The sequence below is a fragment of the Eurosta solidaginis genome, chromosome 2 (assembly GCF_040869045.1).
Source record: "Eurosta solidaginis isolate ZX-2024a chromosome 2, ASM4086904v1, whole genome shotgun sequence".
NCBI lineage: Eukaryota > Metazoa > Arthropoda > Insecta > Diptera > Tephritidae > Eurosta > Eurosta solidaginis.
Genome location: NC_090320.1, coordinates 225321326 through 225344423, shown reverse-complemented (window position 1 = coordinate 225344423; position 23098 = coordinate 225321326). Strand labels below are relative to the sequence as shown.

General features: G+C 36.8%; 2 protein-coding genes across 2 annotated transcripts in view; one reads left to right on the top strand and one right to left on the bottom strand.

Moving 5' to 3' along the window:
* Window positions 1–23098, top strand: part of Tango1 (transport and golgi organization 1) — a 52344-nt gene that overhangs the window by 12169 nt on the left and 17077 nt on the right. The gene's annotated exons all lie outside the window — the stretch shown is intronic.
* On the bottom strand, window positions 3785–13069 carry ScpX (Sterol carrier protein X-related thiolase). The gene is made up of 5 exons (XM_067767140.1): window positions 12816–13069; window positions 12218–12541; window positions 11952–12142; window positions 5516–6399; window positions 3785–4306 (listed from the first exon to the last, which is right to left on the bottom strand). The coding sequence occupies exons 1-5, from the start codon at window positions 12858–12860 to the stop codon at window positions 4116–4118; spliced, it is 1635 nt and encodes a 544-aa protein (XP_067623241.1). The 5' UTR covers window positions 12861–13069; the 3' UTR covers window positions 3785–4115.

Sequence of the window (23098 nt, the reverse complement as noted above, 5' to 3'; positions counted from 1 at the left end):
TTATTTACTAACATCATAGTGATACTAATCGAGGGGGCTTTTAACAATGTCTTACCGGGGGAAATTGAAAGAACTCTGGTGGGTTCAGGAGTCGAGGCGGCTCTGGCTGAATTTATTAGCAAACTTCTATGCAGCAGAATTTTCGCAGCGGAGTGGGGAGGGGCCATAATTGAGAGGAGGTGTGCAGGGGCACGCCACAAAGGGTGTCCTATCTCCTCTGCTCTGGGTTGTGGTAGTCAACGAGCTTCTTGTGGAGTTGGAAGCCAATGACTGTCGGGTGGTTGCCTATGCAGATGACCTCGCTATCCTAGTCAGAGGCAAATTTGCGGGCATCCTGCGCCCTGGATACTGTGGCTAGATGGGCTGAATCATGTGGATTGGCGGTCAACCCGGGAAAAACGGAATTGGTTCTCTTTACAAGGAGATATAAGATGCCCGATTTCAGAACTCCCTCGATTGGAGGGGTACCGTTGTGCTTTCTGATAGGATTAAATATTTGGGAATTTTTTTGGACCAGAAACTATCCTGGAGACCCAACGTGGAAGATAGGGCAAGGAAGGCCGCGATTCCCTTGTACTGCTGCAGGGGGCGATCGAAAAGAGATGGGGAGTCTTGCCAGGAGTAGTACGCTGGATTTATGAGATGGTAGTCAAACCGATTCCGCTCTATGGATTGCTGGTCTGGTGGAAAGCACTGGACATGATGAGCACCTCCAAAATGTTAATGTCAGTGCAACGGACGTCGCTGATCGGTATCGGTGGCGCTCTCCGAACAACACTTACCTTGGCACTGAACGTCATGCTGAACATATATCCAGTAGATATTGCGGGAAAGGCGGCCGCGGCCCGGTCGTTAGTCAAGCTCCGTGATATAGGCTATGTGCTTTATGATTTCGGACACTCTAGCCTTCTTACCAGTTTCGACTTTATCCCGGACAGGACGTACTATTGTATGCGGATAACTGCTCCCTATACAACCTTCACCCCAGTCATTCCACCGAGAGAGGAATGGGGAAGAGGAATTATCTGGGGCATGGCACCGGTTAACTTGTTCGCGGATGGGTCGAAGTTGGACGGAAAGGTTGGTGGGGCGGTCTTTTGTCAAGAGCTAAATGTAATCCGCAAGTTTAAGTTGGCTGATCAATGCAGTGTATTCCAAGCGGAAGTTGCGATTAAGGACGCGGTGGATGAAATGCTATCCAGTGCTACTACGGTTAGGGAATTTAACATCTACTCTGATAGCCAAGCGGCTATCAAGGCCTTGAGCTGAACTACAGTGCGATCGAGGGTGGTCTGGGAGTGCCTGACCTCGCTTGCGGTTGCATCGAATTATTTTACAATTAAGATTGTCTGGGTCCCGTCATAGTGATATCCCGGGTAACTATCAAGCGGATCTCTTAGCCCGCATCGGTACAACTGAACCGGATGAAGATGGCTGTAGGGATTTCGGGATTCCGCTGGCCACCTGTGGATTGCTCCTCCATAGCTTGACCTCGAGTCAGCTAAGCAAACGTTGGGCGGGCACCACGTCTTGCAGGGTAGCAAGATCTTTCTGGCAGAAAGTGGATGGCAGGAGGCCTGCTGAAATAATTGGTCTCACTAAGGCTCACCTATCAATGGTCATTGGGGTTCTGACAGGGCACTGTCGTATGGGTATACATGCGGTACGTCTCAATATACTGGAAACTCCATCCTGCTGCAGCTGTATGGAGGATGATGAGGTGGAATCATCAAATCACTTTATCCTTGATTGCCCAGCTTTTGCCAGAACTAGGCGAAAGTACTTCGGTCGCGACTCACTTGGATCTCCCGAGGATTTATCCAAAGTTGAGATCGGTATCATTCGGAGCTAGGGCTGTGAACTGCATCCGGATTTTTCAACTATCCAGATATTCGAATAACCGGGTAGCTAAGCAAAAAATCCGGCTATCCGGATTCATAAATGGGAAATCCGTATATCCGCTGTTCGCCTATCCGGATACGTAAACGAAAAATCCGGATATCCGTATGTCCGGATACTGAAATATAAAAGTTGAATATCTGCATATCAGAATTGAAGAAAGCAAGCATTGAAAAATTATTCACAAAATATGTTTGTAGCATATATGTTATACTCCTATATTGCTAATAGAAAATGCTCACAATCACCCTTATCGCGAGTTTTATTTTCACCCGAAAATATTCACAGTTTTTGTTCACCCTATCGCAGAGGGTGGCGAAAAAATTCGTGTTCGAAAAAGATTTCACCTTATCAGCAACTCTTTGTTCGGGCTAAATGAACAGCGGGGAAACCCAAATTTGTTCACTTATATTTTACAGGCGGACGAGAGGAAAAGAAAATGTAAGTAATTTTTAGTTTTGAAATTTGATACTCTTATAATTATATGTACTTTGATTATTAGAAAGAAATAAATAAATAATGCACAATCGGAAGCTGAGTGGAAAAAGTGAAATTCCTGTATTTCTAAGTGTGTAAGTTCTATTTTTTATGACAACGTATCAGTCGGCCAAGTTATCCATTGTGGACAAAATCGGTTCCAAAATGTTGAGCACCTCACTGAAACAAGATTGGCTAAGACCCACTTCATGGTCCTTTCTAACGCCTTTTCCCTATGCGGAAAACGTAGACATGTACTCAACTTTACAATTGGTGGAACTCCAAATTGTTGCTTCAATGGTGGCAAGCAGTTGGTAAGAATATCTAGCAAATATTAGAATGTCGGCTTGTTTAGCCTGTAATATTGGCGAAAGCTAATTGAAAAAAAATTAACTTGTTATTCAAAAGTGCTGACAATAGTAATTTCTAGCTTACAATGAATCATTTAGCCCCAAAGGGTTAGAACTGTCCCTTTAGTGCCTCCGAATCACTTTCTAGGGGTGAATGTGTTTTGAATTCGAAATCAAAACAAGACAGCCTATAAAATGTTTCGTGATTGTAGCAGCATAAGTGTGACAAGAAAAAATTGAAATTTAGGTACATTTGATTATTGAATACAAAAACAAAAACGTTTATACAGCGTTTGTAGATTATTAAATTAACGTCAAAAATTAAAAAGCTACAATTTTACAAACAAGTGAAAATAAGAACAGTGCAATTTGGTTATATTGTGAAAAAACACTGTTAATTGATTTAAATGCCCCACGAATATATTGTTATTAATGTTAAATAAACATATAGGGTACATCAATTTGTCGCTTTCACTGCATATCCAAAAATACGGTTATTAACCGGATCTTCATAAATCCGGATAGTTTCACAAACGAATATTAACCGGATATCCATGCCGTCAGGATTTTATCCGTGTCAACCGATATCCGTTCGGATATCCGGATATTCGAATATGCGGATAGTCCCAGCCCTATTCGGAGCTTTATCGTTGCTACCCAACTATTCTCTAAGTAGCTATATCTACGTTACCGTTATTCTATTGCATGTGGTATCACATCGGACCTTCACGTTGTCCAAGTGAGCTCCCATCACCAGCCACCACCAAACCTAATCTAGTGATGCTAATATTCGCCAAAATATGTCTAAAAATAAATAAATATCCGGCAAAGGGCCATGAACATCAATAACAAACCTCAAAACCTTAGGAAAGTGTCTTTATCGCTACAACAAAAACAACATTCAGGCAGAAAGTCAATTGGATCCCTGGCATTTTAGCATTCGGTTTGACTTATGTATGTATGTATATTGGAATACTACGCCTTTGATGATGACATTTTAAATCTGCTAACTTTTCTAGCTTCGAACACTATCTGTTTAAAAATAATCAACGGGGAAATTAGTTTAATTAAAAAAATTATTTATTTCACCAACTAACGCATAATGGGTGTGACATGTAAAAAATTAAGGCATATAATTAGAAGATACTTATGTAGAGTCTAAAGAGATAAATGACATGGAAATTGTTTAATACATGAGAGTGGGTTCATCACAAATAATCACCTTCATACATACATATGTAAATACATAATTCAATTTCATACGTTGCCAACGTTTACTATATTATTACAATTACTTAAAGCCCTTCTCCCTAATTAAAAATATATTCAATAATAACAAAATTGCGAAATATAATTAACAAATAACGTAATGATGAAATAGATGCGTTTTTACAACTTGGCACGCAAAGTTTCAATGCGTGATTGTGCCGATTGTTGCAGCTCTAACAATTTCATTGCCATACCCATATTGCCTTGAATTTTAATTTTGCCTTGGAAGAATGCCTTTTGTGGTGGCAATTTTCCTGTGATCAAATCTGTAACATCTTCATCGTTAAGCGTAAATGTAACGTCGCATTTATCTGCAGAAAAAAAAAAATTTTTTGAAAATAATTATATAAAATTTGTTGAAAACAAGTAAAGGTGTCTAATTTCGGGTGTAACCGAACATTATATACTCAGCGTGAGCTTCAGTTGTACATTTCATTTCAGATAAATTACTTTTCTACATAACACGTGGCACCGCCCGTTTAAAAAAAATGTCTCCCCATTTCCTCTTACAATAAAACGTGATAAGTGAAGTAACATTGATTCAAAACTATTTTTTGCTATGTTATAGCTTATTATTTTCGTCCACGACCATTTTAAAAATCTTTTATATAAAAGTGGGCGTGATCTTTAACCGATCTCGTCCATTTTTCCTAGAAATATTTCCTGCTATAGGGAAAATTTGTGTATCCAATTTTATTACGATCCGTTAATTTTTCTTCGAGTTATGGCCCCCGAAACAGAAAATTGCTTAGTCATAAAAGGGGCGGCACCACACCCATTTTTTTAAATTTGAAGTTTTTCCTATTTATAGTTATAAATCCACTTGGGAAACGAAATACCATTGATATAAAGCTCATTTTTGCAAAGATATAGCTTATTTTATTCGTCCACGACCCTTTTAAAAATCTTTTATATAAAATAGGCGTGGTCCTTAACCGATTTCGTTAATTTTTCTTCAAAGCATTCTTTATAGTAAAGAAAACCTCTCTGCCGAATTTTGTTACGATAGATTTAACGATTTTTGATTTATGATTAATAATATTTGTAAAATTGATTTTATCCCAAGTGGGCGGTGCCGCGCCCATTTTAAAAATTTTTTCAAAATTTTTATCAAGAGTCTGAATATCAGTCCACATGTGAAATTTCAACATTCTAGGTGTATTATTTACTAAATTATCAGGTTTTTGTCTTTTTCCAAAATTTTATATATATAAAAAGTGGGCGTGGTTATCATCCCATTTCGCTCATTTTCAATACCAATCTATTCTGGGCCCAGATAAGCTAGTGTACCAAATTTGGTGAAGATATCTCAATATTTGCTCAAATTGTCGTGCTAACGGACGGACATGGCTCAATCAAATTTTTTTTCGATACTGATGATTTTGATATATGGAAGTCTATATCTATCTCGATTCCTTTATACCTGTACAACCAACCGTTATGCAATCAAAGTTATAATACCCTGTGTGCAAAGCACGCTGAGTATAAAAATTTAAATAAATAACATTTTGCAAACTTACCGCTGCCATTGTAAGTTATCTTGCCTTTGCCCACTTTAGCATTAATAACCCAATAACCAGTTTGGCCTTTAGGACCATTTGTTACTTTGAAACCATATACAGCGCGCACGTTTTCAATAAGTTTGTCCTCATCCTCCTGCATTGCCGTTTCGAGCAGCTTAAGTATTGGTGCCACTTTAAAACCTTCTGGACTTGCTGCAATATTTCCGGCTGCAGTCATATTGCGACTAACTTTCGCGTAAGTTGGAAAACCCAAACGGTATAGAGCGACGACCACAGCACCGCCCAAACCTATATTGTGCTGCAATGCTAACTTACAATTGGGCACCTGACGCTTTTCAGCTAGACCACGCAATTGCCAGCAGAGTTCGGCGCATTGTGCCAAACCAGTAGCACCCAGAGGATGTCCCTTCGAAATTAAACCACCACTGGGATTTACAACATATTTGCCACCATATGTGTTATCGCCACGATCTATAAATTCACCCGCTTTGCCCTCTTCACACAAGCCCAATGCTTCGTATGTGATTAGTTCGTTAGCCGAAAAGCAATCATGTAATTCTATAACATTCACATCTTGTGGTGTGTAATTTGATTTGGCAAAGAGACGATTCGTTGCCAAACGTGTCATGTCATAACCTGCAATTTTTATAAGACTTTTATCGGCAAACGTAGATTCTGGATCCGTTGCCATTTCCATGCCAACAATTTCGACTGCTTGCGCTTCTAAACCATGACGGTGCACAAATTGTTCAGAAGCTAAAATAGCAGCACCCGAACCATCAGAGGTGGGACAACATTGCAATTTTGTTAGAATACCCTCTACGACTTGCGGTGAACGCATTATTTGTTCCAGTGTATATTCATCGCGAAATTGTGAGTAGCTAAGTGAGTAAATGAGTGAGCGAGTTATTTATGGAAATAATCAAGATTAAAGTGCAATCACATTCCAAATCACAAATCAATAAGATAAGCGCTTAACATATCAAATAATCTGTTCATATTCGACTTTGAGCTAGAGTAGTAACACACTTACATACATGCATCTAAAAAATGGGTCATTCCATTTCAATTCAACGACAATTTTTTTTTTCTTTTTTTTCTGCGTCCCTAGTCCCTATAGTTGTTTTTGTTTGCTTTTCCTAATAGAAAATAAAATATTCCAGGGGCTGAAACTGTTATTTCTTTTATAATATAATTCCTTGCAAAACTATTAATTTTGGTCTTAAAATATATTTGGATCAAGGCAAAAATTATTTTCGGATTTTTATTTTTTGAGTTCTATCGGACTCAAAAAATAAAAATCTGAAAATAATAAATAAAAAATTTTTTTTATTTCGGATTTTTTATTTCGGATTGTTATCAAGCTGGACTTTTATTTTGGCCTTAAAAAATAAAAGTCCGGATTTAACTTTTATTTCCGGACTTTTATTTTTAAAAATTCGAGTTTGACTATTTGTATCGGACTCAAAAAATAAAAATCCGAAAATAATAAATAAAATTTTTTTGTATTTCGGATAAGCCCTTTCAAGCTGGACTTTTATTTGGGCCTTAAAAAATAAAAGTCCGGATTTAACTTTTATTTCCGGAGTTTTATTTTTAAAAGTCCGAGTTTAACTAGTTCTATCGGACTCAAAAAATAAAAATCCGAAAATAATAAATAAAAAAATTTTTTTATTTCGGATATGTCGTTTCTTTGTTATCAAGTCGGACTTTTATTTTGGCCTTAAAAAATAAAAGTCCGGATTTAACTTTTATTTCCGGACTTTTATTTTAAAAGTCCGAGTTTAACTAGTTCTATCGGACTCAAAAAATAAAAATATAGATTTTACTTTTATATGTGGACTTTTATGGAAAAAGTTCGAAAAATAAAAAGGATTAATGATTCGATTCGATAGAGATACCTGGGAACTCAAACAAACACCGACTTCGACTCCGAAAAAAAAAAAATTATTATTTTCCGTCCCTGAAATATTCTCCATAAACACTTGGCTCGCAATACCTTCGAGGAGATTTAGGCCGAACTTCTCTTAAAATTTGCATCGTGCTTTTTCTTAGTTTTTACCAACAAATAGACGGGTTTGAGATCTACGCGTTTATGACTACTCCGAACGGCATGCGGCAGATGAATTCAATCAATTTAAGTTAATAGGCAATATCTTTTCGGAAAAATTATAAGTAACTTTAAAAAATAAAGTTTTTAAAACGGGCGCCTTTCTAGACCATAATTTTTATACATTTCATAAGTCAAAGAAGTGTTGACTAATCGTGAGAAAAATTTGGTACACATATTTTTTTAAGATAGGAAATATTTCTGGTCAAAATGAACGGAAACGGTTTGGGAACACGCCCACTTTTGAATAAAAAACTTTAAAAAAAATCTTCGATGAATACACATAATATCTATGCGAAAATAATTTTATATCAGAGCCTTTTGGCTCACGGTGCCATCAGAAGAAATGAGAAAAATAAATTTGAATTGGGTCTAGCACCCTTTTTTAAACGGTTTTATTTAGGTTGACTTGACAGGCTGGTTGGGCAGGCAGCACTTTTTTGTAATTGAAATTTAAGTAACTTCCTGATAAGCTACAAGCTTGAAACTTGGAATATAGTTCAGAACTCGATGATAATGCAATAATAAGACAAAAATCGCCGCTAGGTGACGCAAGGATCGAGATATTCACAAAAATCGTATTTGTGGTCCGATTTGGCTCATATTTGGAACACATAATACATACAAGAATAGAAAGTGACCTATGAAAAAAATCGCCGCTAGGTGGCACAAAGATCGAGATATTCAAAAAAGTCGTATTTGTGATCCGATTTGGTCCATATTTGGAAGACATAATACACACATGAATAGAAAGGGGCCAATGATGTCCGATTTGGCTCATATTTGGAACAAATATTACATACAGTCCAGTAGAAGTGACATCAACATATTTTGTAGTTCGTTGCGCAGAGTCGAGTAAAGTCTTTGGAAGGATTATATATTGAGGACAAATTGTCAGGAAAGATTCCTTGTAATAATGATTCACTAAATGAACTAAATAGAATGAGAAATAATAGGCAATTAAAAGTCATATATAAGACAAACTGAACCTTAATCAGGTTATGTTACGCCTCACATTTTTAGAAATTTCACGCGTCCAAACGCTTTTATTTGTCTGATCAGCGCCCTAGATTGATGAGGAGTATGATGACTCGTACCTACCTAGGACTTACCTAATTATTTTCTAGCTTTTAGTATTATTATTACTTCATGTAAGTATTGTTTTCAATAAAACCGTTTAACTTAAACATTTTTTTTTTTTATTATTTTATTTACAAACTAGCTTCCAACGTTACGGGTGCCATAACTCGAAGAAGAAATTCGGTACATTTATTTACTTTCTAGCAGCTGAGTATATAATGTTCGGTTGCACCCAAACTTAGACTTGTTGCTTGTTGTTGTAGCGATAAGGTTACTCCCCGAAGGCTTTGGGGATACAGATCGGGTACGCTCCGGTAACACAGCACCATTAAGGTGTTAGCCCGACCATCTCGGGAACGATTTATGTGGCCACATTAAACCTTTAGATTAGACTTCCTTATTTGTTATTATTATTCTTCGATACAAACCGCTTGAATGATGGACATGGCCATTCATTTGACGGGCAACATTTATGTCGAATACGCCAAGTATACTATCTTATTTTCACAGCTGCCAAAGCGATAATGCACCAATTTTTGGTGACAGCAAGTACTTCGTCTTTTCTCCATTTAGCTCTTTTCACGTAGTCAAATGCTACAAAAACTAAACCCCAAAGGTTTTGATGATGCTTGAATCGGATCTTCGAGTGGATAAATCCTAAGTATCTGTTTTTCAAAAGATGTCTGGATTTCATAGTGCCGCCTTAGGAGAATTAGTGCAAAATATTGGGAGTGGGAGGTGAAAGGTGTCATATCCATAGATCAGCCATCGCCATTACTCGTATTTAATTTAGAATTTAGTCAATAGTAGAATTACCAAGCCACACTGATAAATCTAATCGCCTCGTCGACTCTGATCTTCATTATTTGGCTGACTGATTGCGCGGTAAATGACGACGTGTCGTTTTTTCTTATGGTTTGAGCATACTCAAGCTCTAATCTGGGGCAAGCAATCGTCTTACCATATTTTAGACATTTGCTATTAATTTGTTGAATTTCATCAATAACAGAGGTTAATCGGTACGATTAAGTAAAAATATGGTTAAGACCAAGGCATTATGACTATGTCAACTTTGCCAGGGTATTGATGTTGTCTCTTTGATTTTATCAGCCCTCTGTTTGTTTAACGGAACTAACACTCTTCGAAGGCCTTACTGAGTGTTGGTTTATCAGGATAAAAATCAGGTTGTTGTTGAGGTTTTAGCAGTGCTTCGCCCCATTCAATAGGTGTAACCGATCACAAATTGTCGTCAATATCCTCTAACAGGAGTCCAAGGAAACTTGCTATTTCAACAAGGGTGGACCATAATGAGAGGGGTGTTAGGGGCGTTTGTTCCACAATACAGTTGAAGAGATGGTTGGTGTCATGTGGGGACACGTTACAGGTTGTCTTCTGTACTAGTGCCATACGATAATAACACGACTGCCTTGCAGGTTCGTCTGCCAATATTTATAAAAAATTGCCCTCTGAACAAGATCCATAAAACTGGTCCCGTAAACATCAGACAAATTTTATTATGATCTGTACAATTGAGTCACATTATCAACTTCATTTGTAAATTATAAACAGCAAGTGATATGGGCTTATAATCAGGAGTCGTACTTATTTAATTGGAACTTAACCATTTAAACGGTTATGGCCGTCCAACAAGCGTGCACTGCCAACTGGCGCCAATTGCTGATAGTAAGGGAATTCAAGTCGTTTACGACCTGCTCCTTCCAACTGAGTGGGGCCGCCCTCTTCTTCTGCTATCATAGGCGGGTTCCGATAAAAAACACTTTCTTAGCTGGAGCGTTAGTTTTCAGTCGCATAACATGGCCTAGCCAGCGAAGCCGGTTCGGTTTAATTCGCTGGGCAAGGTTGTTTTTCGTAAAGCACGTACAGCTCATCATTAAATCTTCTTCGGTACTAGCCTCGCCAACGCGTAGAGGTCCGTAAATCTTTCGAAGAACTTTTCTCTCGAACGCTACCAGAGCCGTTTCATCTGATGTTGTAATGGTCCATGCTTCAGCACCATATAGCAGGAAGCGTACGAAAAGTGACTTGCTTGTATAGCAAAATTTTCGTTTGCCGAGAAGACTTTATTTTTCAATTGCCTACCTTGTCCAAAGTAGCATTTATTGGCAAGTGTGACTCTTCGCTGGAGTGTTAATGCTGGTTCCAAAATAAACGAAGTATTTTATATTCTCTTTTCTATTTCGAAATTGTGGCTGCCAACAGTGGCATGGTTGCCAAGGAGCAAATGCGCTGACTCTTTGCTCGATGACAGCAGGTATTTCATTTTGTCATCATTCACCATTAAACCCCTTTTTTTCTGCTTCTTTTCCCAGTTTGCAGTAAGCAGAACGGGTTTCCAGGCCGATTATATCAATGCCATCACTCTGTTTGAAAAATCGTTTACTTTTGAACGGCTAGGAGAGGTCCTTCCCAATTCTGCCTACGGTGTTGGGAGTTGTTCAGTAGTTTAGACAATATAATAAAACACACGCACGCTATAAACTAACAGTAGCGATGAAGATAGAAAATCGTACAATGATATTTCCCGAGAAATGCAAAGCACGCGTTCTGAACTTTGATAATGTCGCGTCATGTTCAAAGAGCTTGGTTATTCTGCTGAATGTTGTCTTACGTAATTCAGAAAACGCACTATTGTAGGGCAACAACTTTTTCCAGAAAAGCAAAGTACTATGTGAAAATCCGGGGAAACATACATATATCACAAAAATTGCTTTAAATAAAAATAATAAGTTTTTCATAACATAACTTGCTCAAATTATTTTCCATGATCCGATCGTTTTTTTTTTTAATTTTATAAACATGAGTGAATCAAGAAATTCAACATAACAAAAATTCATTCCTAGGAATGAAGGTTTACACAATTAAAGTATTTGTTTTTTAGAAATTAAGGAATTTTTATCTAATTTGGACAACATTTTAAAGAGCCCAATAATAATGAAATCTAAACAAACAAAAACGAAATTTTTTTAGTTAGTGGCTACTTCTCTTTTCCTTCTTTTTCGGCGGAGTAGAAAATTAAAAAAATCCGAAAATAATATTACACAGAATTTCAAAATCAACGAGACCGATTTTTTGAAATTTGGAACTTAGCTACATGAAAAGAAGTAACTCAAATCGAATTTAGGTACAATCAACTTAAACGTTACTGAATAATTGTGGAACGACCCATATGCATGTAAGTACGTACGTTATGTAAATTTGTAATACATTTTTTTTATAACTTACGGATTATTTACGGAATGCTTATGATTCTTCAATGCTATTTTGCCAAAGTGCTCTGGCTTTGTACCGTACTTGCGCATATGCTCTTTGCCAGCATTGCCAAAGATTTGTGCTGCCATTGGTCCGCTACCAATTTCTGTGAGTGCAGCCATTTCAGTGATATGCCGCTCCATGGGATTAACACGATCAAAGAACTTAAATAAATAAATAAATAAAAAAATGTAAATTTGTATATTATTCGAATTGTAAATTCGGGAATACACACTTACCTTAGCAGCCAATGAACCTTTCTCCATTTTTTCAAATCCTACAGCCAATACGCAATCCGCACTTCCAGCCTCAACTATTTGTTTAGCCAAATAGAGGGCAGTGGAACCGGTGGAACAGTTATTGTTGACATTGTATATCGGTATACCGGTCATACCGACGCCATATATAGCTCGTTGGCCGCAAGTGGAGTCTCCATATACATAACCTGCTGTTGCTTGCTGTATCTCTGTGAATGGTATTTTGGCATCCTGTAGAGCTTTAGTAATAGCTTCTTTTGCCATGTCAGGATAGCAGACATCACTACGGCGACCAGGTTTTTCAAACTAGAAAGGAATCATATAATATTAGTAAGGATGTGCTAGGTGGAACAATACAAGTTTGTTGGATTTGCATGCTTAATCTCAATAATTGGTGTTCGGCAAGAAAAATTGACAAACTCTTGCAACATAAGTGTAGAAAATCGGTAGTGGCCTGTTTACTGATTTATTTGTGAGTTTTCGTATTTTTATTGCTGTACAAAGTTCATCGTTGTTGAAGCTTGCACATAACTTACATACATATTTCTTTATTTATTGGCTACCATGCATACATACGTACCTTGGTCATTCCTACGCCAATAACATAGACCCTTGTCTTGGCCATTTTTAATCAAGCGATTTAAGATATTAATGAACAAAGGAAAATTAAAGATATTATAACTTTCACTGTTGCTGCTATGCTGTATATTTTACACCCTTCAGGACACCGTTAACAGACGCGTTTAACAGCAGACCAGCGAGCCGAACGGTTTCACAAATTGCGACAGAATGAAGCGCGATGAACTTTTCACATAAATAAATGCACTGTTGATTAAAATTTCCAGCTGCGTTGTATAAGTTATGTTTTGTTCACATGACATTTAAAATGACCAACGGCATTGTGAATACAACTAATGCGGCAGTTATGCGGCAGTTACCCACCGACGTGTGCCGTACGTAAGGACGTTTGTCGTACGAAGCACGTTTGGCCGAACTCTCAAGCCCGTAGGAATCAATGTGTGCGTCTGTGTACATGTACATAAGATATTTGTGTGTGTATTGTTTACAGATAAGCACTGTTGCCATTGACCATTTTGCATGTATGCTTATGGAAACATCAACTTTTTCCAATTTAATTTTTGATATTGTAAAAGGCCATAATACTATTAAATAAGTATAAATAGATTAAATATTTATAATCAGCACTTTTACATAATTATTTCGAATTATTTTCACAATTTTTCAAACTTTAATTAGGCGTTTTTGCATAAAATTGCAAACGGTCAAAAATTAGCGCACAAAAGTTTACTAGGCAACTCTGTCTAGTGAGAGAGCGATCAGCTGACACGTTCTTACGGAAAAAATCAAACTTGTTTTGATTTCTACGTTCCGGGCTACGTACGTACGGGCGTTGCACGTCGGTGAGTTTTCGTTTACATTGCACACTCATAAGATAGGTCGTGTCAGCTGACACGTTTTTTCTACGTACGTTCGTGAGTAACCACGGCTTTACCCACGAACGTACGTAGAAAAAACGTGTCAGCTGACACGACCTATCTTATGAGTGTGCAATGTAAACGAAAACTTACCGACGTGCAACGCCCGTACGTACGTAGCCCGGAACGTAGAAATCAAAACAATTTTGATTTTTTCCGTAAGAACGTGTCAGCTGATCGCTCTCTCACTAGACAGAGTTGCCTAGTAAACTTTTGTGCGCTAATTTTTGACCGTTTGCAATTTTATGCAAAAACGCCTAATTAAAGTTTGAAAAATTGTGGAAATAATTCGAAATAATTATGTAAAAGTGCTGATTATAAATATTTAATCTATTTATACTTATTTAATATGTATTCCGGCCTTTTACAATATCAAAAATTAAATTGGAAAAAGTTGATGTTTCCATAAGCATACATGCAAAATGGTCAATGGCAACAGTGCTTATCTGTAAACAATACACACACAAATATGATATGTACATGTACACAGACGTACACATTGATTCCTACGGGCTTGAGAGTTTGGTCAAACGTGCTTCGTACGACAAACGTCTTTACGTACGGCACACGTCGGTGGGTAACTGCCGCATCTGCTGCTTATGGAAACATCAACTTTTTCCAATTTAATTTTTGATATTTTAAAAGGCCGGAACACATATTAAATAAGTATAAATAGATTACATATTTATAATCAGCAGTTTTACATAATTATTTCGAATTATTTTCACAATTTTTCAAACTTTAATTAGGTGTTTTTGCATAAAATTGCAAACGGTCAAAAATTAGCGCACAAAAGTTTACTAGGCAACTCTGTCTAGTGAGAGAGCGATCAGCTGACACGTTCTTACGGAAAAAATCAAAATTGTTTTGATTTCTACGTTCCGGGCTACGTACGTACGGGCGTTGCACGTCGGTGAGTTTTCGTTTACATTGCACACTCATAAGATAGGTCGTGTCAGCTGACACGTTTTTTCTACGTACGTTCGTGAGTAACCACGCTTTATGCGGCAATTACCCACCGACGTGTGCCGTACGTACGGCCGTTTGTCGTCGAAGCACGTTTGACAGAACTCTCAAGCCCGTAGGAATCATTGTGTGTGTCTGTGTACATGTACATAACATATTTGTGTGTGTATTGTTTACAGATAAGCACTATTGCCATTGACAATTTTGCATGCATGTTTATGGAAACATCAACTTTTTCCAATTTAATTTTTGATATTGTAAAAGGCCGGAATACTATTAAATAAGTATAAATAGATTAAATATTTATAATCAGCACTTTTACATAATTATTTCGAATTATTTTCACAATTTTTCAAACTTTAATTAGGCGTTTTTGCATAAAATTGCAAACGGTCAAAAATTAGCGCACAAAAGTTTACTAGGCAACTCTGTCTAGTGAGAGAGCGATCAGCTGACACGTTCTTACGGAAAAAATCAAAATTGTTTTGATTTCTACGTTCCGGGCTACGTACGTACGGGCGTTGCACGTCGGTGAGTTTTCGTTTACATTGCACACTCATAAGATAGGTCGTGTCAGCTGACACGTTTTTTCTACGTACGTTCGTGAGTAACCACGGCCCGTAGGAATCAATGTGTGCGTCTGTGTACATGTACATAACATATTTGTGTGTGTATTGTTTACAACAAAGCACTGTTGCCATTGGCCAGTTTGCATGCATGCTTATGGAAACATCAACTTTTTCCAATTTAATTTTTGATATTGGAAAAGGCCGGAATACATATTAAATAAGTATAAATAGATTAAATATTTATAATCAGCACTTCTACATAATTATTTCGAATTATTTCCACAATTTTTCAAACTTTAATTAGGCGTTTTTGCATAAAATTGCAAACGGTCAAAAATTAGCGCACAAAAGTTTACTAGGCAACTCTGTCTAGTGAGAGAGCGATCAGCTGACACGTTCTTACGGAAAAAATCAAAATTGTTTTGATTTCTACGTTCCGGGCTACGTACGTAAGGGCGTTGCACGTCGGTGAGTTTTCGTTTACATTGCACACTCATAAGATAGGTCGTGTCAGCTGACACGTTTTTTCTACGTACGTTCGTGGGTAACTGCCGCATTACTGCCGCATAAGTGTGATATCTTCTGCATAGACGTCAAAATTCCAAAGTGATTGGATCACCTGTAATTGACTATCGCTGTCTCATTCTGTATCTCTTTCTATCACCCGCTGAAGATAGGCGCCGCCATATTGAACACCCTGTCAAAACGCTAAAAAGTAGCCATATTGTACCATTGTGAATGAAACTAAGTGTGATATCTTCTGCATAGACGTCAAAATTCCAAAGTGATTGGATCACCATCAACAACCAAAGTCGAGTTAGGACGAAATTGGGTTATTATCAGGGCACGGTGGGGTATTTGATCAATCTAGCTGGCCAAAAGTCGATTTTTCAAAATATTCCTATTTTTTTATATATACTCACTGGCGTTCCTAGATGTCCACTGAATAGTATACATACCCCAAAACCCATCTGCAACGTCAACGGACCTAACCGCGCACATCTAAAGTTGTAAAAAATTGTTCACAGTTCGATGTATTTTTCTATTAAAAAGCAATATACCCTAAATACTTGTTCATTTGTTTAGCCTTAATCAAATCTAGTTACATTAGGGGGACTCATGTAACCGTATAAATGCCTTATAAAGTGTGTAAACGTATAAATTTATCTAGTGTGTAAACGAGCTGTCAAATTTTGTATGAAAAATCATTTACACAATTTGTATAAATTTACGCGCACATTTCATTGTGTAAACGCGGTAAACTCAAAGGAATGCAACCTTGCAGACATTACAGCAGGCATTTTCATCAGAAATCTCCAACATCAGCAAGTAAAGGCGTTTTAGTTTTGATTTTCCCTTAATCTTGGCATTTTTTAATTTGTATCACAATCAAACAAATTTTGTTTGGCAATAATACAGCTGATAAACAATCAAGTTTATCAAGAGTATTACTAGGTGCGTTCATATAACAGCGTGTGTAAATGGATATAATTTTACACCTTATAAGTTTATATGCTTTCATGAGTCCCCCTAGTCAAAATAAAATAGGTTTTAAATTTAGTTGCAGCTTTTTGACATAATTTTCTATGAGCTATCTGTCAAAAAAGCTGCAACTAATTTTAAAACCTATTTTATTTCGACTATGAATATGCGGCATTTTGTTTTAGGACAGGTAAATGTGTTTTTTTTTTTATTCATATGTTAGATTTTTTATACCACAGGTTTTAACTGAATTATTCTACTTCTAATACTACTACTTTAATATTTAATTTTTAAATTTTTTTTTATGGGGTATCATTTTGGGAATACATAAGTTTGTGTTTGCTTCAAAGTTTAATAACAAAAACGGCAGCGCATACCCGCGATTTTTTGAGTGGTGATCAATTTTGTAAGAGACTGATACCCCTATTGAAAAAAGGTGACAACCTTGTGAAAACATCCTCAGTGGCAACACTAGGTGAAAAGTCTTAGAATGTAATACTATGTTGATGTACCAAATTTGAATCAAATCGGTTAAGCCGTTTCCGAGATGGTGGTGGATATACAAAGAAATATAAAAAAGAAGGCGAGATGGCAACCCTAGGTGGCAACCTTATTTAAAAGTGTCAATAGAAATTCGGAGTAAAATACCTTTCGTTTGATACCCATATTAACATACATATCTCATGTAATTCCAAAAAATTACCCCAGGTCCCTCCGAAACCGGGGGCTGGGACCATAGTAATTCCAAAGAGCATAAATATAATAAGAGCCGTCACTCGTTATTTTTTAGGCATTTACTCGATGTAAACTGTGAGGTAGTCGCTACTTTTGTTTTATGAGGGACATTTTTGAAGTGCCTTCCATTTATCCATGCGGTGTTGTCACTTTATGCAAATTTTTTTAGTTACGAATTGTATACCTGAAATTCATTTTAATAATTTGAGTAGGTATATAAAGCTATCCATCATACAATGCACATTATCATCTGTCTTTTGGAGATTAAGGAACTAAGTACTCTGTTTACTTAAATAAAGTGAATAGTATTTTTAAATATAGTTCACAGATTAATATTTAGTCAGATACACTCGAAGCCAATTCTAATATGTATTTAGAAAACTCGAAACTATTTGCGGTGTTTAAATCTACAAAGTCAAGACGGGACTTCGTTGAGGCTATATGAGAGATTTAGCGAGTGAATCAAGCATTAAAGAAAAGGAAGGCCTGGAAGAAAAAATTGGTTTACAATACATTATGATAGAAAGAAAATGGAAGGACGTCTATCGAAACAATTCAAAATTTCTAAGTAAGCATGAAAAGTGGCTAGCTGACAAAACTTTTTTGGACGAAGAAACGCCTAGCACGTCAACCAATCCAACTAGAGGGAGACCAACAAAACCCATAGAAGGGTGTTCTACCTACACAAGGAAAAGAAAGCTGTCTGATACCTCAAAACTAAGGTCACGACTCACCTTTCAGAAGCACTGGCTATTAAATATAAAAAAGACGAAGAAAACGTGAAGTCTCATATAACAGAAGCAGTTGCGGTAGCAAGTCCAGTGCGACTGACGAGGATCAAAAACAGCTTTCCCACACGACCAAATGCGCTGCCTAGGAAATACACTCCCGAAGAAGCTTTGGGGCTGTTTATAGATATCGGTTTAACGAAGAAAAAATTTATTATATTGCGTAAGTCATTATTGCAACGTAATGCCGATATTTTACCTGGATACAAAAAAATTACTCAAGCCAAGAAAGAAGCAGTTCCTCTAAGTCCCAAAATAACCGAATTATCAGCTGAAATTGAGCTACAAAACCTAATGGATCATACGTCTACACGACTCCTTCCAAATTTTACTGAAAAAAAGTTGAAATCACTGCCAAAGGAGCTAGCATTGATAACTAAGTGGGGCTGTGATGGATCACTATCACACTATCACAACAAGGAGAATTTTCGACGACAATACAACATGTAAGGAGAAACAAAACAGGAGAAAACAATAATTCAGGATGCATTCTATAAAGAGATTGGCCTTAGAGTTGACTGTGCAAAGTATGGATACGGAAATACAAATGATCGTAACTCCTCAAGAAGATTTTTTGACAACGATGAAGTGACTGCTCGCATAACAGGAGGTGATAAAGATATTGTGAAAAGATTGGGAGTAATTTTAAATATTTTAAACTGCCATGAACCAGTTAATGGACCCAAATTTGGAGAATATGCATCTAAAACTACAGAGTTGCTGCATCAAAAGTAACCTGAGAAGAAACTTACACCAACAGTACATAAAATTTTAGCACATGGAAAAGATTTAATAGAGTACCAGTGCTTACCATTAGGAAAATTGTCTGAAGAAGCTCATGAATCTAAGAACAAGGACTACAAAAGATATAGATGTATGAACACCTGCAAAGTATCACGAGTTAGACAAAACGAAGACCTTTCAACATGTATCTCTTCTGATCCAGTCATATCATCTGTGAGGTATGTAAGAACACAGAAAAATCTTACAGATGCGTATAGCTCAGAAATGGTTCCAGTGACGATGACTATGTTAAGATAAAATAAGTTTCCCACTTCTTATCACAACAATGAAAAAGAGATTTACTAATCAATTTTGTTACTTTACTGAAAAATAAGATATCTACAAGTTCAAGTTAATTTTTTATTTCAAAAAAAATAATTAATTTAGTAATTTATAAATATATACTTTTCGTTATTGCATTTCTCTAAAGTTTATCAAATTTATTTTAAAGCTTAGGCATTTCGCCTTTAACGAGTATTAAATTTTTATAGAAATCAATACTCCTATCGAGTTTGGTACAAATTGGTAAAGCGGTTACTAAGATCAAACTTTTTAGCATAAATGGGCAGTGCCACTCCCTTTTTCCAAAATTCGTTGGCTGTTTAATCTTTAGCTCAAATAAAATTTCATTGAACCACTTTCAATAACTTTTAGTTATTAATAAAATACATATTTGGCTTGTAAATTAAAAAAAAAAAACATGTAGAATTTTACGATGAATTTTGAAGCACCTTGTTATTGTGGCACAAAAAACGGACATTTGAGTTTTATAAGAGTATTGCCATTTAAAAGAAACAATACGTCTATCGATTTTGGTAGTTATTGATTACGTGACTACTTAGATAAAACTTTTTATCATAAGTCGACAGCGCCACGCTATCTTATCAAAATCATTAGTTTATCTTATTTATTGCTTAAATACGTCATTATAAGACAAATCTCATTTTATTTTTTTTATTTTTTACTAAAAACATTTTGTTTTTGCATTTTTCTAAAAATTTTCGAATTTGACGAATTTTTTTGAAGCACCCTGTATCTGTGACATTCTGAGCTTTCACACAATAAAACTTCGAATAACTAGCTTTCATTTGCATTTTAAATTTCTAAAATATTTTCATTGGTTCAAAAGTTATGATTTTTGCAAAGAAAAAACTCAAAAGGCGCCACTGTGCGCTGGTGAGTTCTTACTGAGCAGCTTTTCATGGCAGAAATATACTCGGAGTGCTTGCAATTTACTGCTGAGGGGCCACCCAGTTTAGAAAAGCTGTCTTCTATTTGAAAAAAGTTGTTTCTAAAATTTTGATGTTGCTTTGCCCGGGGCGTGAAACAAAGATATTTGGTGTGGTATGCGGAGCACGCTTTCTTAAAAATGAAGAAAACGCAAAAATTACAAGTCTCTTAGTCAAAACGTATCCAAAACAATAAATGAAATAAACAAAAAGTTAATAAATTCACCAACTCAAATATTTTTAGGCTATGGATATGGCGAAAAACCAAAAACCAATTGGTTGGCTATGGTATGGTTATGGCGTTAGCGTTATGGTATGGCACCATTAATCGATTACATTGATTTCCATAAGGTAGGTTCGATCAGCTGTTTTATCTGGTTATGGTTTTATGGTTATAAGTCACCATTAATTAGCCCTTTAAGCGGCCGAAGGCGCAGGGTTAAACTCTAGTCAACTTTAACCGAAGTTTAAACTCGCCCTGAAAAATCCGGCCTTATCCTGAAATAGGGCTTTATTCAAGTGTTGTCTGAGATCGGGCGTTTTGGAAACGGCAACCGAGCTGGGGTGATATTCCACTCAGTCAAGGCGAATTCAGTACCAGGTGTTGTTATCGCAACAGCTGATTGCTTCTTCTTGATTATTTTCCATACAACGCCTTGTTCTACAACATGTTAGTTAATCGGAATCAGTGAATATTTAATTTTGACTTGACATTTTTCTGCACGGCGAATTGGTTGAATTCGGTTTGCCACCACCTGGTATGGATTCGCCTTGAACTCAACCAAGGCGAATATATACCAAGTGGTGTCAAAGCGAATTCAATCAATTCGCCGTGCAGATGAATGTCAAGTCAAAAGAAAATTTTCATAAATTTCGATTAACTGACACTTTGTTGTACAAGGCTTTGTATGGAAAATTATCAAGAAGAAGCAATCAGCTGTGGGATAACATAACCTGCAATGAATTCGCCTTGCACTCAACAGTCGATAGACATAGATCACAAAGCGAACTCAGTACCAGGTGTTGTTATCCCAACAGCTGATTGCTTCTTTTTGATTATTTTCCATACAACGCCTTGTACAAAAATATGTCAGTTAATCGAAATCTATGAAAATTTTCTTTTGATTTGACATTCTTCCGCACGGGAAATTGCATGGGCAAATTGGCGGCCGCCGTGGTGTGATAGTAGCGTGCTCCGCCTACCACACCGAATATCCTGGGTTCTCATCCCGGGCAAAGCAACATCAAAATTTTACAAACAAGGTTTTTCAATTAGAAAAAAAAATTTCTAAGTGGGATCGCTCCTCGGCAGTGTTTGACAAGCACTCCGAGTGTATTTCTGCCATGAAAAGTTCTCAGTGAAAACTCATATGCCTTGCAGATGCCTTTCGGAGTCGGCATAAAACAAGTAGGTCCCATCCCGCCAATTTGTAGGAAAAATTAAAAGGAGCACGACGCAAATTGGAAGAGAAGCTCCGCCCAAAAACTCTTCGGAGGTTAATGGCCAACCTAATATAAACGCACGCAAGTCATTTTCTGTCAAAAATTTCTCATGCACCATGGTGTAATCACTAGGTGAAGTAAATAAAAAAAGACAAAGATGTACGCTATTTGAAAAGGGAGGGATGTATTTTCAACGGACAGAAGAGGCAAACATTTTTACCCACTTTGAAAAAATAGGAGTAAACAATTAATACCTTGCTCGAAAGCCATTACAGAAACTGTTCAGTGCCATCTGACGCCAATGCAAAAGGGGATACACAGGACCCGTGCGAGCTAATATTACTTTTGGCATCGAATAGAAATAAAAAACTTAAATTGTAATGAGCAGTAAAATTAAAAAATGCGTCTAAAGTAAACTGACCTCAACTTCAACTGCAGTTGAAGCTTTCATTGAAAAACCGGACATAAAAGTGAGAAGTTATCCATAATTTAGTTAAACTGTAGTAACTTTACGCACTTAAATGGGTTTCGGATTTGATGAAAAGTTTTACAGTCACACTTGGAAGTAATCGTAATACTTTTAAATATGTTTCCATCCCTAAAAATCCATTGTTCTTTCCATCTGCTCTGCTTATTTGTCGTTGAGAGTTGGAAGTAAAAATTATGCCCTTTCAATATATCATACAAACTTGGTCAGAAGATTCTCAAAAAGCTCTTGACCGTTGAATTCATGATATACTACTAATGTTACCAAATTATTATTTACTAAAATATGACAGGGGATATAATAGCAGTCGGCCTAGAAACAGAAGATACTGATCCGATCGAGCCGGATTTATATATTCCAAATTTCAATGCATAATTGGAATGGAACTGGAGCAATGATATCCTCTTATCTTAGTGGGCTCATTTTGAGGGCAAAACATCAACAGTCAGTTAAAATTTTTTGTAACTATGCCTGTAACTGTTTAGAAATCATTGTTGGATATGACGTGAATACAAATAGTTTGTTTTAACAAAGACCTGTTTCAATGTTTTTTTTTTTGAACAAATTAATCATACATGGCGGCCACCGCCTACCACACCGTATGTCCTGGGTTCACACCCCGTGCAAAGCAACATCAAAATTTTAGAAATAAGGTTTTTCAATTAGAAGAAAATTTTTCTAAGGGGGTCGCCCCTCGGCAGTGTTTGGCAAGCGGTCCGGGTGTATTTCTGCCATGAAAAGCTCTCAGTGAAAACTCATCTGCCTTGCAGATGCCGTTCGGAGTCGGCATAAAACATGTAGGTCCCGTCCGGCCGATTTGTAGGGAAAATCAAGAGGAGCACGACGCAAATTGGAAGAGAAGCTCGGCCTTAGATCTCTTCGGAG

Excerpts from the sequence above, each read along its gene's own strand:
- ScpX (XM_067767140.1), bottom strand. The coding sequence starts at position 12,860 with ATGGCCAAGACAAGGGTCTATGTTATTGGCGTAGGAATGACCAAG. Across the intron at positions 12,542-12,815 it reads TTGGCGTAGGAATGACCAAG|TTTGAAAAACCTGGTCGCCG; the intron begins GTACGTATGTAT and ends ATTCCTTTCTAG. Across the intron at positions 6,400-11,951 it reads AAGCATTCCGTAAATAATCC|CTACTCACAATTTCGCGATG; the intron begins GTAAGTTATAAA and ends TTACTCACTTAG.